The sequence below is a fragment of the Hyla sarda genome, chromosome 2 (assembly GCF_029499605.1).
Source record: "Hyla sarda isolate aHylSar1 chromosome 2, aHylSar1.hap1, whole genome shotgun sequence".
Taxonomy (NCBI): Eukaryota; Metazoa; Chordata; class Amphibia; order Anura; family Hylidae; genus Hyla; species Hyla sarda.
Window position 1 is genome coordinate 86,948,814 of NC_079190.1, and position 15,599 is coordinate 86,964,412.

Consider the following 15,599-nt stretch of genomic DNA (forward strand, 5'->3'; position numbering starts at 1 on the left):
CTTGTCATTCAAAGTAAAGACACTGAGGTCTGGTGGCAGACATTACACAGCTCCGACTGTTTTAGCGATGCTGCGGAGCAGGACTTGTAAAGGGCTCCATCTCTCCTATCTGCACCAACGGCCATTAGGACGAAGACAAGGGGGTGGGGCATAGGTGTGCAAGTGGGTCGGGAAGGAAAATCCACATTGCATTGTTTTTCCTGCTATACTGTCATTGTATTTTCTTATGTCTCGTTGTTCATTTGCTATGTCCTATATAAAGTTATGCTGTGTCAGTCTGTGTATCAAGTATGTTCCCAGTGGGGCCCCACATCCCTACCCTGGATTCTCCACTGGGTGGAGGCACTGCCGCAGACATGTACCCCACCTCCCAGATAGCAGAGGCTCAGGATTCACCTGTGCGGCGTAGTAAGGTAACTAGGGTAAGGGACCCCCCCCCCCCCGAGATGTTAAGGGAGTGTTAAGACACTCCCCAACACCCCGATACACATTATTTTACTGCTCACATTTTAAATCGAACAAAATGGATTACACACTAACCTTTGTCCCCAACAATTGCATATGCCCACTTTACAGCTGCCTGAACACTCTGGGTGTTGGTAACATCCAAAATTACAGTATTCACTCTGCTAGAGGTCTCCTTCTTTAGGTTTTCCGCTCCATTCTCTGTCAGACAAGCAGCCAGAACCCTAATTCCACGTTTATCCAGATTTCTTGCAACCAGGTTCCCAAATCCAGAATCGCATCCAGTGATGAAGACATATTTGTCTGTGAGATTGTCCAGGATCAGACCATGTCTATATCGTCTGTATAGGAAGAGGAGACCCAACAGCACCAGCAGAGGGAGCCACATAATGACTGTGCCACTAAAATGGACAGAACAGAGATAGAAAGTTAGGTTTGGTTCACACTTTTTTATTTATTTATTTTTTTTTTTATACACACACTTGAAAAAGGTAAAAACATAAAACAAAAAAACAAAAACACATATGTTAAATGCTAAAAACTCATGCCGCAGTAAACTATACAGCAGAATCCAGTTACCATTGTTTTCTTTTCTGTATTCTTTATCCCCATTTGGTTATGGATACTTGTAAAAAAAGTTTGTATGTGTTACCTTTTAATTAAAATCCTTCAACAAGTTACATAAGTAAAAAAAGCTTTCAGCTTAATTGAGGTGCACAGAACATTAGATTAAAATCAAGAGGCACAGTGTGTACTAGAATGACCAATCACAACTCAGCTTTGTCTAAGATTATGATGAGCATATCAATTAGTAGAAGCCTAAAAAAAAATGAGTTCCACCCAAGTCTCAGTACGAATTTATTTTATAAACATATAGTTAAAACTATATCAATGATATAAATAATGCCCTTTAATTATTTAGTGCATGAATATATTTCCTTAAATGTAGAGATAGATATCAGCTCACCCCGTGGCCTGTCGCGATTCGCACTGGTGTGGACAACACCCACAGTAGTCAAAATAGAAAAAAAAGATTGTCCAGCGCAGCGGCTAAGCAACAAGAAAACTTCTTTATTTATAAAAACACACTGAATATAAGGAAATCATCTGAACAGTGACACGTTTCGGCCAAATAAGCTTAGCATACAATTTGCACAAAAGCAAAGGATCCTACAGTATTTACAGGCCCAGCACTTGTATAAGGCTGAACAACCAGCCACTTGAGGGCGCTAAACACTAAATTAAGCACAGTCCGCCCGCCGGGCTGGGACACTGTGATGGGCATCCCTCAAGTGCAGGGTTGGTGTATAGCAGCGCTGCAGCCAGGCAGCATGGAGACTGACTGGTGCAGTGGCGGCAGGTGACAGAGGGGCTGCACATCCTAACTAATGAAGTCTTTGCATTGCAGCCGGACTGCAGCTGTGCTGCCTGCCTGTTCAAGAAAATCAAATTACCCGCTGCTTTCTCTCTGGGCTGGAGAGCTGAGAGTGTCACGTCACTCATGTGTATAGCAGCAGCACAGCAGTCAGTGGGGACTGACTGGCACCGTGGCAGCAGAGGGGTTGCGCATCCTAAGTCTTCACATGCACATCGCCGGTGGCTCGGGGGGGGGGGGGGGGAGCAGGTGGTCGTAAATATTACTGAGCCTGGTAGCCAGGGGCTGGGGGATCGAAACTGAAGCTGGTGGCTTGGGGGCACCAAAATGCAGCTTCGCTTGTGTAGGCAGAAATCCTTTCACCAGCCCTGCCTATATAGCGGGGAGGAGTAGTTAGATGCGCACAGTACACCTGAGCTAATGGGCCACACCACCAACCCTATACGTTAAGAAATTATTAACAAATGGACACACAACAATGTATAAGCAGATCCTTCAATTAAAAAAATTACATACAACATGTCCCAGTGCAGGACATGGTCCTGCACTATACTTAGGCCCTGTCAGGTTGAGTCCCTCAGTGACCTGGGGCTCTCCTGCAGCGTCACCCCTGCTGATCCTGTAATGTAATTTATTGGTCATAGAATTATAGTCAGTGTATTAATGTATAGTTAGTATAAAAAGGACCTGTGAGAGGTCATCTAAAGGACCTGTGAAAGGTCACGTTATGTTATCACATGTTACCCAGAGGGCACCAGTTTAACACATGACCCGCAGCTTGACCAATGGGCTTTGGCTCAGCCCCCCCTCTATATAAAGGGGGCGGCCATTACAATTCTCTTTCTTAGCACTTGTGCTCTTTACTGAGACCAGCAAACACCAGAGAACTTATTGCTAGAGTCCAGCACCTGAAAGGCCTAAAATCTACAGTCATTCCAGTAAGTCCAAGTCAATGTCTACTGTCACTATCTACAGTCTAGAAAAGCCTAAAGTCAAGCATCTAAAGTCTATTACAAGCATAATTGGTCCCAAGAAGCTGCGAGGTCCTTCTGTGTTCCTGGTCACCTCTCTGGGATTCTGGCCTAGCTGTGAAGATAATAACATCTATCTGACCTCAGTAAAGACTCCGTTAAACCATAACCTGGTTGTGGACTCTCCTTTCACTGCCTAGCTATTGGAATAGCGGAGATACTGTTTGTGTGGTTCCGGAACCCAAAAAACACTCTGGCGTCACAAACATTAGGGGTTAACACCTTGCACCCTCCACCAACACCGCTATACCCTGTGGTCCCGCCATCACCGTGGGCCCCCACATAATATCAGTTGCTATATACGCCTTGCTATAAAACCTTGTTCTGAAAGGTCTACACATGAAAATAATAGATCCTGGTTACTAGTGTTGAGCGGCATAGGCCATATTCGAATTCGCGATATTTCGCGAATATTTGTCATATTACGCTAAATTCGCATATTCGTAATATTAGCAGCATATTTTCGCATATACGAAAATTTGCATATGCAAGAATTTGCATATGGGAAAATTAGCATGTACAAAAATTATCATAAGCAAAAATTCGAATAAGCGAACATTTGCATATGCAAATTTTCGCACACCAGTCTCACACAGTAGTATTAGAGCCTTCTTTACACCACACAAGCTGGAAGCAGAGAGGGATGATCACTGTGAAAAAAAATTTTTTATATAAAAAAAAAATACGAATATTCGTAATTGCGAATATATAGTGCTATATTTGCGAACATTCACACATTCGCGAATATGCGATATTCGTGAATAAAATTCGCATTGCGAATATTCGCAAGCAACACTACTGGTTACATCCTAATGGGAAAACAAACATAGGGCAAAAATTCCGACTATAGAAGACAAAAAATGCTGCCAGACCTTGGATATAATATATTGAATAGTAAAAGTATTATGTGCATTATATGTAAGCCCTTAACATATATGTGATAGCCTGGGGGATGTAGGGTATGGGGAGTGTAGCTGTGCGGTAATCAAAGGGTGCTTGTTAACCCTTGCTATTCGTGACGCCAGGGTGAGGGCTCCTCAATAAAGCTTTTCCTACCGCCGCCCTTCCCAGGAACAATAGGGAGGTAGATGATAGTGGGTTTGAGGTAGAGAATAATAGATTATCCACAACCGGAGAGTTTCTGTAAACAGTGTTAACTTTTACTGAAAATTTTTTGTACACTTCATTAACATAACAGTCTCTTAGCATAACAACAGCTTTCCTTTGAAGATTGACAATGGTTGGGACTTTAGCATTCAGAGTCTTTTAGTATATTGCGCTGTTCCACTGGATTTAGGGGAATTAGTTGCGGTCCAGTAGTCATGCTAGCATTAGCAGGAATTTGGATTTGAACTCACGATTTTGGTTCTGCTGAGGCCGTAGGTTTTGAGGCCTAGCGTCTTTGAAAGTTGCGTAGCACACCATCCTGTTAGTCCGGCATTCACGAGAGCAGCAACCCAAGAGAGCGATAATTGTACGCAGCTCCCTTATATGGGCAGGGGCTGGACTAACGCTAATTGGTCCATACTAATGTCAATCACCATTACAGAGATTTGTGGGTAACATGTGACCCAAGGACCTCATAAGGTCCTACAACATACCATAGAGGTTACTAGCATGGTCCCATGACCGAAGGTCCTGCGACGCTGAACAAGGTAAGTACTATACATTCCTATGAAATATAGGATATAATTATTAAATATAGACATATATTAACATTAAAGTTAGACTTAAGGAGAGGCAACTAGGGGCTGTCCCACCTGAGGAACCCTACCTGAACGTAGTTACTCTGACTTTGGGGACCTCCACACTAGGTACGGTATGCAATACGGTACCGGGACACCACATATAAACGGAAAAAATAGGTCCACTTAATGAATGAACCCCGAAGGAGCCATATGGAGGATTAAAGGGGTACTCCGGTGGAAAACTTTTTTTTTTTGATCAACTAGTGCCAGAAAGTTAAAAAGATTTGTAAATTACTTCTATTAAAAAATATTAATCCTTCCAGTACTTATTAGCTGTTGAATACTACAGAGGAAATTCTTTACTTTTTGGAACACAGAGCTCTCTGCTGACATCATGACCACAGTGCTCTCTGCTGACACCTCTGTCCATTTTAAGAACTGTCCAGAGTAGGAGAAAATCCCCATAGAAAACATATGCTGCTCTGGACAGTTCCTAAAATGGACAGAGATGTCAGCAGAGAGCACTGTGTTCATTATGTCAGCAGAGAGCTCTGTGTTCCAAAAAGTAAAGAATTTCGTCTGTAGTTTTAAGCAGCTAATGAGTACTGGAAGGATTAAGATTTTTTAATAGAAGTAATTTACAAATCTATTTAACTTTCTGGCACCAGTTGATAAAAAAAAAAAAAAAAAAGTTTTCCACCAGAGTACCCCTTTAAGAATAAGTAATGACTGGAGATCAGAACTACTTGTTTTTCCTCCAAAGGCAACCAATATGTATACTTTCAATACCCTGCAACATTAAACTAGACATGCTGCCGCCATGCCGTTTTGAGACCACTGACACATGTCGAGAGCTGAAGTGTGGCACGTCAGTCAGATGCTTACGTGTTCTCACTTTAGGGTACGTTCACATGTACAGGATTCTGTGCAGATTTGATGCACAGAATTTTCTGCTGTAGATTTCAGTGTAAACTAAATGACTAAGCACAGCTTCTAATCTGCAGTTCCAAATCCTGCGCATAAAATCTGAGCAGGATCCTGTATGAGAGAACGTACCCTAAGTGGGTTAGTAGAACATTCGATGTACTGCACCTCACACTCACAACACGAGTGTAAGTATACTACTATACATTAGCAGTATATATATATATATATATATATATATATGAGATGACATTTATGTATACAGTTCTATTTAAAATAGTTGCCTATAGTGTGTATTTTTTCTATTTTATTTGATCACTATTTTTACTCTTGTGTTGATTAAATATGGGGGTAGGGGTTCAGCCCATTAGCACAGGTATACTGTACGGATCTAACTACTGCTGCCCTACATATAGGATCCCTTGCTATTGTTCAAATTGTATGAATAAGGCCAAGTGTCTTTGGCTGAAAAGGTGTCACTGTCCAGATGATGTCCCGATATACCGTGTGTTTTCATAAATAAAGACATTTCGTTTTTGCTGAGCAGCTGCGCTGGACAATCTGTTCTTTCCATTCCCTTAAATGAAATCAAACCAAGTTCTTAAAAGGGGTATGTCACGATCACACCCTATCGGGCCAGCCAAGACGCTAGAGAGAGTGTGATGGTGTAAGGGTTAAAGCCGCCAGACCTCTGGGTATCCACTACTAGTCCCAGAAAGTCACCAAATTAACCCTTAGATAAACGTGTTTTACCAGAGCTGCCTTCAGAAAGGTGAGCTCATATATTTAGAGTTCAAAGACCAGAGCTGATTAATTAAACATTTAATCTGATAAAAGGTATCACAGTGCTGACTATATAAAAATACAGAAACAAATGACATACAGTTACAAAAATATATAAAAGAGTTTTGCAAGACAAGTTCAGAAAACAAAAGATGGAGTTCTTACAGCATGATGATATTAGTCCATGAGTGAGTTCCAGCTGTTCTTAGGATGGTCTTGTCAGCTTGTTGCACAGCATTGAACATCCAACTTTGAGTCTAGCATTGTTTTAAATATCATATCTGCTTTTTGGGAGGGAGACTCCATTCCCCCCTCCCCTCTGGTCTTCTCTCTTCCTGGCCCCTTATCTGTTTGATTATATGATGGGACCAGAGTGCACGACTTCAAAGGAGATACCAAGACAGCCAGACCTCCAATATAATGCAATACACAAAACACAGTCTGAATGACCTCTCACCCATGTCTTGGATGATCCATCACACACAGTTATAATTTATAATACACATATAGGATTTTAACAATCAGGCCTTGGGCCTTACAGGGTATTACAGGAATATTTTTATTTGACTATGCTACAGGGCCTGTAAAGTTAGTGTAGTTCATAATATAGTGTCTGTACCTGTGTGTGATGGTTTTCTCACAATTCTTCTGTGATTTTCACCCCACTATTTATTTTTAACAGCATACAAAATTACTATTTTCCCAGGTTGCAATGTGGCCAAGACCTGACCTGACTAGTCAGCTGATGACAGGGAGCCTGTCTGCTTCAATGGGTAGAGGGATCGCTTGGTGGGAGAGAGATCAATTTGCAACTAATGCAACAGCTGTAGGCACCCTGATTGAAAACCACAGGTCTTTGAATTGATGCAGCTCATTTATGTTTCAATGGGTGGCTGATGTGTGGGAGGGAGGAAAATGGAATTATGGGATTTGTAGGCAAAAAAAGAAAAACAAACAGGAAATACCAGTTCACAAAAAGCTAGCCACAGTGTTATGGTAATCTCATGACATAGCCATTTAGCCCCAAGACAAGCGCAGATCCTTCCTAAACATGTCCATTACTGCCTGCCAGGTATGTACTAAAATCCCCTTACGGTGGATAACCCCTTTATTACACACACTATGGCCCTGATTTACTAAGAGTGTTGTGTAGTTTTCTTTGTGGGTTTTAATTCCCTACAATTTTTACTAAAAGGTTTCCTTAAATTTTGCACTTTTCCCTACATTTTGCTTTTTTATACACATGCTCTGATCTGTCGGGTTTTCCTCCCTCAAATCTACCACATTTTCTGTGGAAACTTTAGGAAATATGTTTTGTTTTTGTGAAAATGTTGGGTACACGCCCCCTTTTTGGCGGCCATGCCCACTTTCCCTGCCGACTATGCCCCCTTTTCGGGTTTTCACAGTAAAATGGAGATTTAGTCAATTCTGGAGCAGACAGAATTTCTGGCGCAATTACTCTTCTAAAATTATTCATTTCGGAATTGAATGTGGCATTTACACATATGTCATTTCTGTTACTGTATATATTTTTACCACCATTACCCCCACATATTTACACTGATTTTTTTCTTTTATGTACAATCAGTGAAATTTTACAGACAGACATGTCTTGTCTTGACATGTTTGAATTAAACACATTACTAGATTCATTGTGGAAGAAGCTTATCTTGTATTGGACTTTGATAGCCAAGTGTGTTTTTGTTTTGTGACACCTATATAGGATATTCAGATACTCAAAACTTAATCTTTGTATTTATGGCTGCATTGTCCACCTTGAGGGAACTATTTGGACATTAATCCTATTTTAATCAACCCCCCCCCCCCTCGACTGATAATATGTTATCCATATTCCTTGTGGGCTACACCAATTGTCAATCCCTGGGCACACCAAGTTCCCCTGTACTCACAACAATAGTATTAACCCCTTAAGGACGCAGGACGTAAATGTACGTCCTGGTGTGGTGGTACTTAACGCACCAGGACGTACATTTACGTCCTGTGCATAACCGCGGGCATCGGAGCGATGCCCGTGTCATGCGCGGCTGATCCCGGCTGCTGATCGCAGCCAGGGACCCGCCGGCAATGGCCGACGCCCGCGATCTCGCGGGCGTCCGCCATTAACCCCTCAGGTGCCGGGATCAATACAGATCCCGGCATCTGCGGCAGTGCGCGATTTGAATGAATGATCGGATCGCCCGCAGCGCTGCTGCGGGGATCCGATCATTCAGAACGCCGCATGGAGGTCCCCTCACCTTCCTCCGTCCGGCTCCCGGCGTCTCCTGCTCTGGTCTGAGATCGAGCAGACCAGAGCAGAAGATAGCCGATAACACTGATCTGTTCTATGTCCTATACATAGAACAGATCAGTATTAGCAATCATGGTATTGCTATGAATAGTCCCTTTATGGGGACTATTCAAGTGTAAAAAAAAAATAAAAAAAATGTAAAAGTAAAAGTAAAAAAAAAGTGAAAAATCCCCTCCTCCAATAAAAAAGTAAAACATCCGTTTTTTCCTATTTTACCCCCAAAAAGCGTAAAAAATTAATTTTATAGACATATTTGGTATCGCCGCATGCGTAAATGTCCGAACTATTAAAATAAAATGTTAATGATCCCGTACGGTGAACGGCGTGAACGAAAAAAAAAAAAAAGTCCAAAATTGCTACTTTTTTAATACATTTTATTAAAAAAATAATTATAAAAAATGTATTAAAAGTTTTTTATAAGCAAATGTGATATCAAAAAAAAGTAAAGATCATGGCGCAAAAAATGAGCCCCCATACCGCCGCTTATACGGAAAAATAAAAAAGTTAGAGGTCATCAAAATAAAGGGATTATAAACGTACTAATTTGGTTAAAAAGTTTGTGATTTTTTTTAAGCACAACAATAATAGAAAAGTATATAATCATGGGTATCATTTTAATCGTATTGACCCTCAGAATAAAGAACACATGTCATTTTTACCATAAATTGTACGGCGTGAAAACGAAACCTTCCAAAATTAGCAAAATTGCGTTTTTCTTTTTAATTTCCCCACAAAAATAGTGTTTTTTGGTTGCGCCATACATTTTATGATATAATGAGTGATGTCATTACAAAGGACAACTGGTCGCGCAAAAAACAAGCCCTCCTACTAGTCTGTGGATGAAAATATAAAAGAGTTATGATTTTTAGAAGGCGAGGAGGAAAAAATAAAAATGTAAAAATTTAATTGTCTGAGTCCTTAAGGCCAAAATGGGCTGAGTCCTTAAGGGGTTTAACTTAATATTATCACTGTACTGTGTAAGTAAGAGTACCCTGTGCACGGCTGCAGAAGCCACAGTCAGAACCGCCATCATTGCAGTACTAAATCTATGTGTGAAGGTAAAGCAACACCATTCACTAAGTAATATGTATTAAAGGGGTTCTCCACTGGAAAACATTTTTTTTTCTTTGAATAAACTGGTGCCAGAAAGTTAAAGGGGTACTCCGGTGAAAACCTTTTTTCTTTTAAATCAACTGGTGGCAGAAAGTTAAACATATTTGTAAATTACTTCTATTAAAAAATCTTAATCCTTCCAGTACTTATTAGCTGCTGAATGCTACAGAGGAAATTCCTTTCTTTTTTGGAACACTGATGACATCACGAGCACAGTGCTCTCTGCTGACATCTCTGTCCATTTTAGCAACCATGCATAGCAGATGCATAGCAGATGTATGCTAAGGGCAGCATGGTGGCTCAGTGGTTAGCACTGCTGCCTTGCAGTGCTGGGGACTTGGGTTCAAATCCCACTAAGGACAACAACAAATAAAGCGTTATTATTATTATAATAACGTCAGCAGAGAGAACTGTGCTCGTGATGTCATCAGAGAGCATTCCAAAAAGAAAATAATTTCCTCTGTAGTATTCAGCAGCTAATAAGTACAGGAAGGATTAAGATTTTTTAATAGAAGTAATTTACAAATATGTTTAACTTTCTGCCACCAGTTGATTTAAAATAAAAAAGGTTTTCACCCCTTTAAACAGTTTTGTAAATTATATAATTATATTATATAAAAATCCTAACCCTTCCAGTACTTATCAGCTGCGGTATGCTCCACAGGAAGTTTTCTTTTTGAATTTCCTTTCTGTCTGACCACAGTGCTCTCTGCTGAAACATCTGTCCATTTTTGGAACTGTCCAGATCAGGAGCAGCAATGATAAGAGACTCCAACTCATCATTAACCCTGACATGGATGACTGATCTTGGAAAAAAATGGTTGAATTTACCCTTTTCATTATTTTATTTAAAGATCATAGGGGGAGATTTATTAAAATTTGTGTAGAGGAAGACTGGTGCAGTTGTCTATGGCAACTAATCATCGCTTCTTTCATTTTTAAGAGACCTGTGAAAAATGAAAGACGCGATCTGATTGGTTACCATGAGCAACTGCACCACTCTTCCTCTACACAGGATTTGATCATTTTCCCCCATTAGCTCTTAAAATAGAAGAGAAACAATTTTAACTGGTACACATCACAAAATATACAAACAGGCACTCCATGTCCATATTTAATGTGCAAAAAGGAAAAGGTGGAGCCTTAAGAGGAAAGGGTGGAGCATAAAGAAAGGAAGTGGGGCCAAAAGAAGAAGGGGTGAAGTTCACAGAGAAAGAAGTGGGTCCTAATCAGGAATTAATGTGGTCAAATTTAGAACTTATAAATTTAGAACTTATAGAATTTATAAATTCAGTCCTAGGGCAACACAAAACCTATATGGGCACTATATAGAGGAATATTGTTTGTATTGTCTTTGTGATAGATACAGTATCCTGTGTGTGGTCACGATTTGGAGGGATTATTTGGCCCTTCTTTAGTGCAATTAGTAAGTGTGGTAAAGATGCCAAATGCCAGACATTCTGCTCAAAACTTCCACTGCACAAATGTAACATTGCTGTGAATGGGTTTTCCATTCACCCTGCTGAACGTTTGTTTATTCCTCATTTTTTTGGCGGAATTCTGCATGGACTTTATTGCCATCATTTCTAGCGCCAATTGATATCAGCGGTGGCAGATACACTCGGATATTCTGTAGTATGAGAGCATTAAATGGTAATATTCATTTGATGTGCTTCTGTATTGGCTGGCTAAGATGGAACAGTTTTGGCTTTATAATAATGGGATTTAATATTCTTAATCTTAAAGGGGTATTCCAGGCAAAAACTTTTTTTTATATATCAACTGGCTCCGGAAAGTTAAACAGATTTGTAAATTACTTCTATTAAAAAATCTTAATCTTAATCCCAATAGTTATTAGCTTCTGAAGTTGAGTTGCTGTTTTCTGTCTAACTGCTTTCTGATGAATCACGTCCCGGGAGCTGTCCAGCTCCTATGGGGATATTCTCCCATCATGCACAGCTCCCGTGACGTGACATCATCATTGAGCAGTTAGACAGAAAACTTCAGAAGCTAATAACTATTGGAAGGATTAAGATTTTTTAATAGAAGTAATTTACAAATCTGTTTAACTTTCCGGAGCCAGTTGATATATAAAAAAAAAGTTTTTGCCTGGAATACCCCTTTAATAAGATTATTACTATTTACTATTCTTACTCAAGTATATATATCAGTGGTGGCCAAACCATGACATTACAGAGGTCAGATGTTGACACACATTACATTTAAAGAGTACCTGTCATCAACAAAAACTTTTAATATGTTGTTCATAATCATTAATGAAGAGATATTGTAATATATCTTCATTAAAAAATATTAATATTTATACCAGTTTTTTCATTTTATAATTTTGGCCACTAGGGGTCACTCTTCTATGCCTGGTCTGCAGGCAGCTTCCTATGCTTTTCATAGTAAGTGTACAGCTTTTAGGACTAATGCTGAAAGGGTTCTGGTCCTTCCACCGGAAGTTCAGTTCTCTCAGCTCAGGACTGTGAGCTACAAGCCTGTGAGCTGAGAGCACTGAACTTCCGGTGCAAGGACCAGAACCCTTTCAGCATTAGTCCTAAAAGCTGTACACTTACTATGAAAAGCATAGGAAGCTACCTGCAGACCAGGCATAGAAGAGAGACCCCTAGAGGCCAAAAGTATAAAATGAAAAAACTGGTATAAATATTAATATTTTTTAATGAAGATATATTACAATATCTCTTCATTAATGGATTATGAACAACATATTAAAAGTTTTTGTTGATGACAGGTACTCTTTAACATCCTGTCTCTCATTTGCAATAAGCAGATGCCCACAAAATACAAATCCCCATTCATTATGGTAAATGGTTTGGCTGATTGCTTCTTCTTGACAGGTTAAAAAAAAATCCTCCTGTTTGCCTGCCACACACATGCTAGCAAAATACTTGGATGTATAGGGAGAGGTTTAATCATTAGAGAGGGAAGTGTGGTAACCACTGGTGTATGGCGGAACCACGGGTATTGCGGTGAGAGTGGTGGGATCAGACGGTATTAACCCCTATGTGTTCGTGACGCCAGTGGTAGTTTTCAGAACACCACATGCCCGGATTCTCCGCTATCCCTCGGGCTAGTAGTGAATAAAGAGTCCACAACCAGTTGAGGGTAAACGGAGGCTTTACTGAGTAAAAGACGGGTGTAATTATCTTCACAGCTAAGGCCAGATTTCCCAGAGAGGTGACCAGGACCCAGAGGACCTCGCAGCTTGCTGGACCAATACTTGTAATATACTTGACTTTGAATTGTAATTAGACTTGACTATGTGTAGGACTTGACTAGATGTAGAGACACCAGACATAGACTTGTAGACTTACTGGAGAGACTTGTAGTTTTGTGGCCTCCAGATGCTGAACACTTGTCCTGAGATCTCTGGTAGCAGATTCAGCAAAGATTTAGATGTTACAGCTAAGAGCACTTAGCAGGGGATCCCCAGGTCACTGAGGGACTTATCCTGACAGGGCCCACAGGTAGTATAGGACCATGTACCTGTACTGGGACATTAAAGAAGGGCTCATGCCGCTGTAGAGAACACTGGTGAGACCTCACTTGGAGTATTGTGCGCAGTACTGGAGACTGTATCTCCTGAAGGATATAGATATTTTGGAAAGAGTTTAGAGAAGAGCTACTAAAACTAGTACATGGATTGCAGGATAAAACTTACCATGAAAAGTTAAAAAAGGACCTTAATATGTACAGGTGAAACTCCAAAAATTACAATATTGTGCAAACTTAATTTCAGTAATGCATTTTGAAAGGTGAAACTAATACTTTAAGTCCAGGGTCAACGCATCCGTCTACCAGGAGATCTGGGAGCACTTCATCCTTTCCTTTTAAGTTGCATTATTGAAACTTTTGCACAATATTCAAATTTTTGGAGTTTCACCTGTATAGCTTGGAAGAAAGACGAGACAGAGGGGATATGATAGAGACTTTTATATACATAAAGGGAATCAACATGGTAAAGGAGGAGAGGAGATTTAAAAGAAGAAAAACCACAAGAGGACATGTTTTATATTAGAAGGGCAAAGGTTTCTGAAGTATTATTTGGAAGTATTTACTGAGAGAGTAGTGGATGCATGGAATAGCCTTCGTGGTCGCTGCAAATACAGTGAAGGAGTTTAAGCATGTATGGGATAGGTAAAAAGGCTATCCTTCATATAAGATAGGGCCAGGGACTATGGATAGGATTCAGAATATTGGGCAGACTAGATGGGCCAAATGGATCTGACACATTCTATGGGTGACATTTATCATTATATATACACACTGTTTTCACTATATTGCGTACATTTGTTTGCACAATTCCGTTTTTTGCGTGTTTTTTTGCATACTTTTTGATAAGTTTTACTGTGGAATTCTATGTGACTGTGTACAGTAGAGCTGATTATGCAGTGTACATCGATCAACTGCGTCTTTAATGTTTACACGCATAAACTTTGCACATGTCCCAATTAAATTGCGCAAATATACACCATTTAGGAGGACACGTAAAAAGCTGTCAGAATCCGTCCAGCAATATGTAATACAGATTTAGAACGTCTACATTTTCTTAATCTTTTTGCCATAGACTCACTATTATGATACACTATGTGACATATTAACTAAACTTGATCATTTTTTATTTTTTCATATGCTTTTTCCAATTTATTTATTTTTCTTCTGTTGGGACATATACAATTATAGTTTAAGATTTTCAAAGCATTTCTTTGTGGTGTGGCAGGGTATGAGGTGCAGGGCAGATGATGTTACTAGAGATGAGCGAACTTCCAGTAATTTGATTTATCACAAATCTCTCGTCTCGGCGGTTGCTGACTTTATCCTGCATAAATTAGTTCAGCTTTCAGGTGCTCCTGAAAGCTGAACTCATTTATGCAGGCTAAAGTCAGCAAATGCCGAGCCGAGAAGTTTGTGAGGAATCAAATCACTGTAAGTTCGCTCATCTCTAGTTGTTACCCTAGGGGCAGATGGCATTAACCCCTTGTATTCGTGATGCCAAGGCCTGGGTTAGCCTATAACCACCTGAAGGTATACCGCTGGATCCTGGGCTAGGCATGGGGGCAATAAAGACTCCGATGCCAAGTTACGGACAATGGAAGCTTTACTGATGGTAGACAGTTGGTAAAGTCTATACAGTACAGCTAGGGCCCACGGAGGTGACCAGTGACTCAGACCTTGCAGGCTCACTGGGACTTGTAGTAGGACAGTGTATTTTAGTGCAGGCCACGTTGACTAGACAGACAACTTGACATGACTGATGACTGACAATTATTGCAGGTTTAGCTTACTTGCACTTGAAGGTGGCTGCAGACTGGGCTTGAGGCCACCACTGCTCTGGACACACACACTGAGACAGCTTGACTGCACTGGACCTCAGCACAAAAAGAGCGAAGCTAGCTCCACCCAGGGCTTATATGGGGGAGACTAGCAGGGAACCCATAGGTCACCCTTGTGGTCAGCTGGTCAATGATACCTCCTGGGTAACAATCACATGGTAAATTTTATTAAAAGGTATAACACATCTTTTAATACAAAAAAACTTATGTACAAATGGGGAAACTACAGGGGGCCCTGGGGACACTGCCAGATAGGGCAGGAAAGGTACGGGGCAGCACTATCCCGTACTGGGCCACCGCATCTTCACATAACCACCTGGTTGCTTATTTGTAAAGGATGAAGCCTGTGGGGGTCCAGGGAGATCAGAGGAAAACCTCTGAAGGGAATTCATAAGCATTAGGGTCAGCCATAACACTTTATGAAAAAAGAAAATCAGTTTAGAAACATGTTAAATTTTTTTTAGCATAAGGCAACTTGGAAATATAAGTAGGCATTAACCTGAGTGGATAGGAGGGAAGTCAGAATTCTGTGGGCCCACCGCGGGAAAATGCCAC

The 15,599-nt window shown here is 40.5% G+C and overlaps 1 protein-coding gene across 2 annotated transcripts in view; it reads right to left on the minus strand.

The window, feature by feature from the left end:
* The window catches only part of LOC130358747 (retinol dehydrogenase 7-like), a 51,461-nt gene that overhangs the window by 27,422 nt on the left and 8,440 nt on the right, over positions 1–15,599 (minus strand). For both annotated transcript variants that reach the window (XM_056562472.1, XM_056562473.1), the window contains exon 2: positions 541–866. In XM_056562472.1, coding sequence (XP_056418447.1) covers positions 541–853 — 313 coding nt within the window. In that variant the 5' untranslated portion in view covers positions 854–866. The remainder of the gene's footprint in view (positions 1–540; positions 867–15,599) is intronic.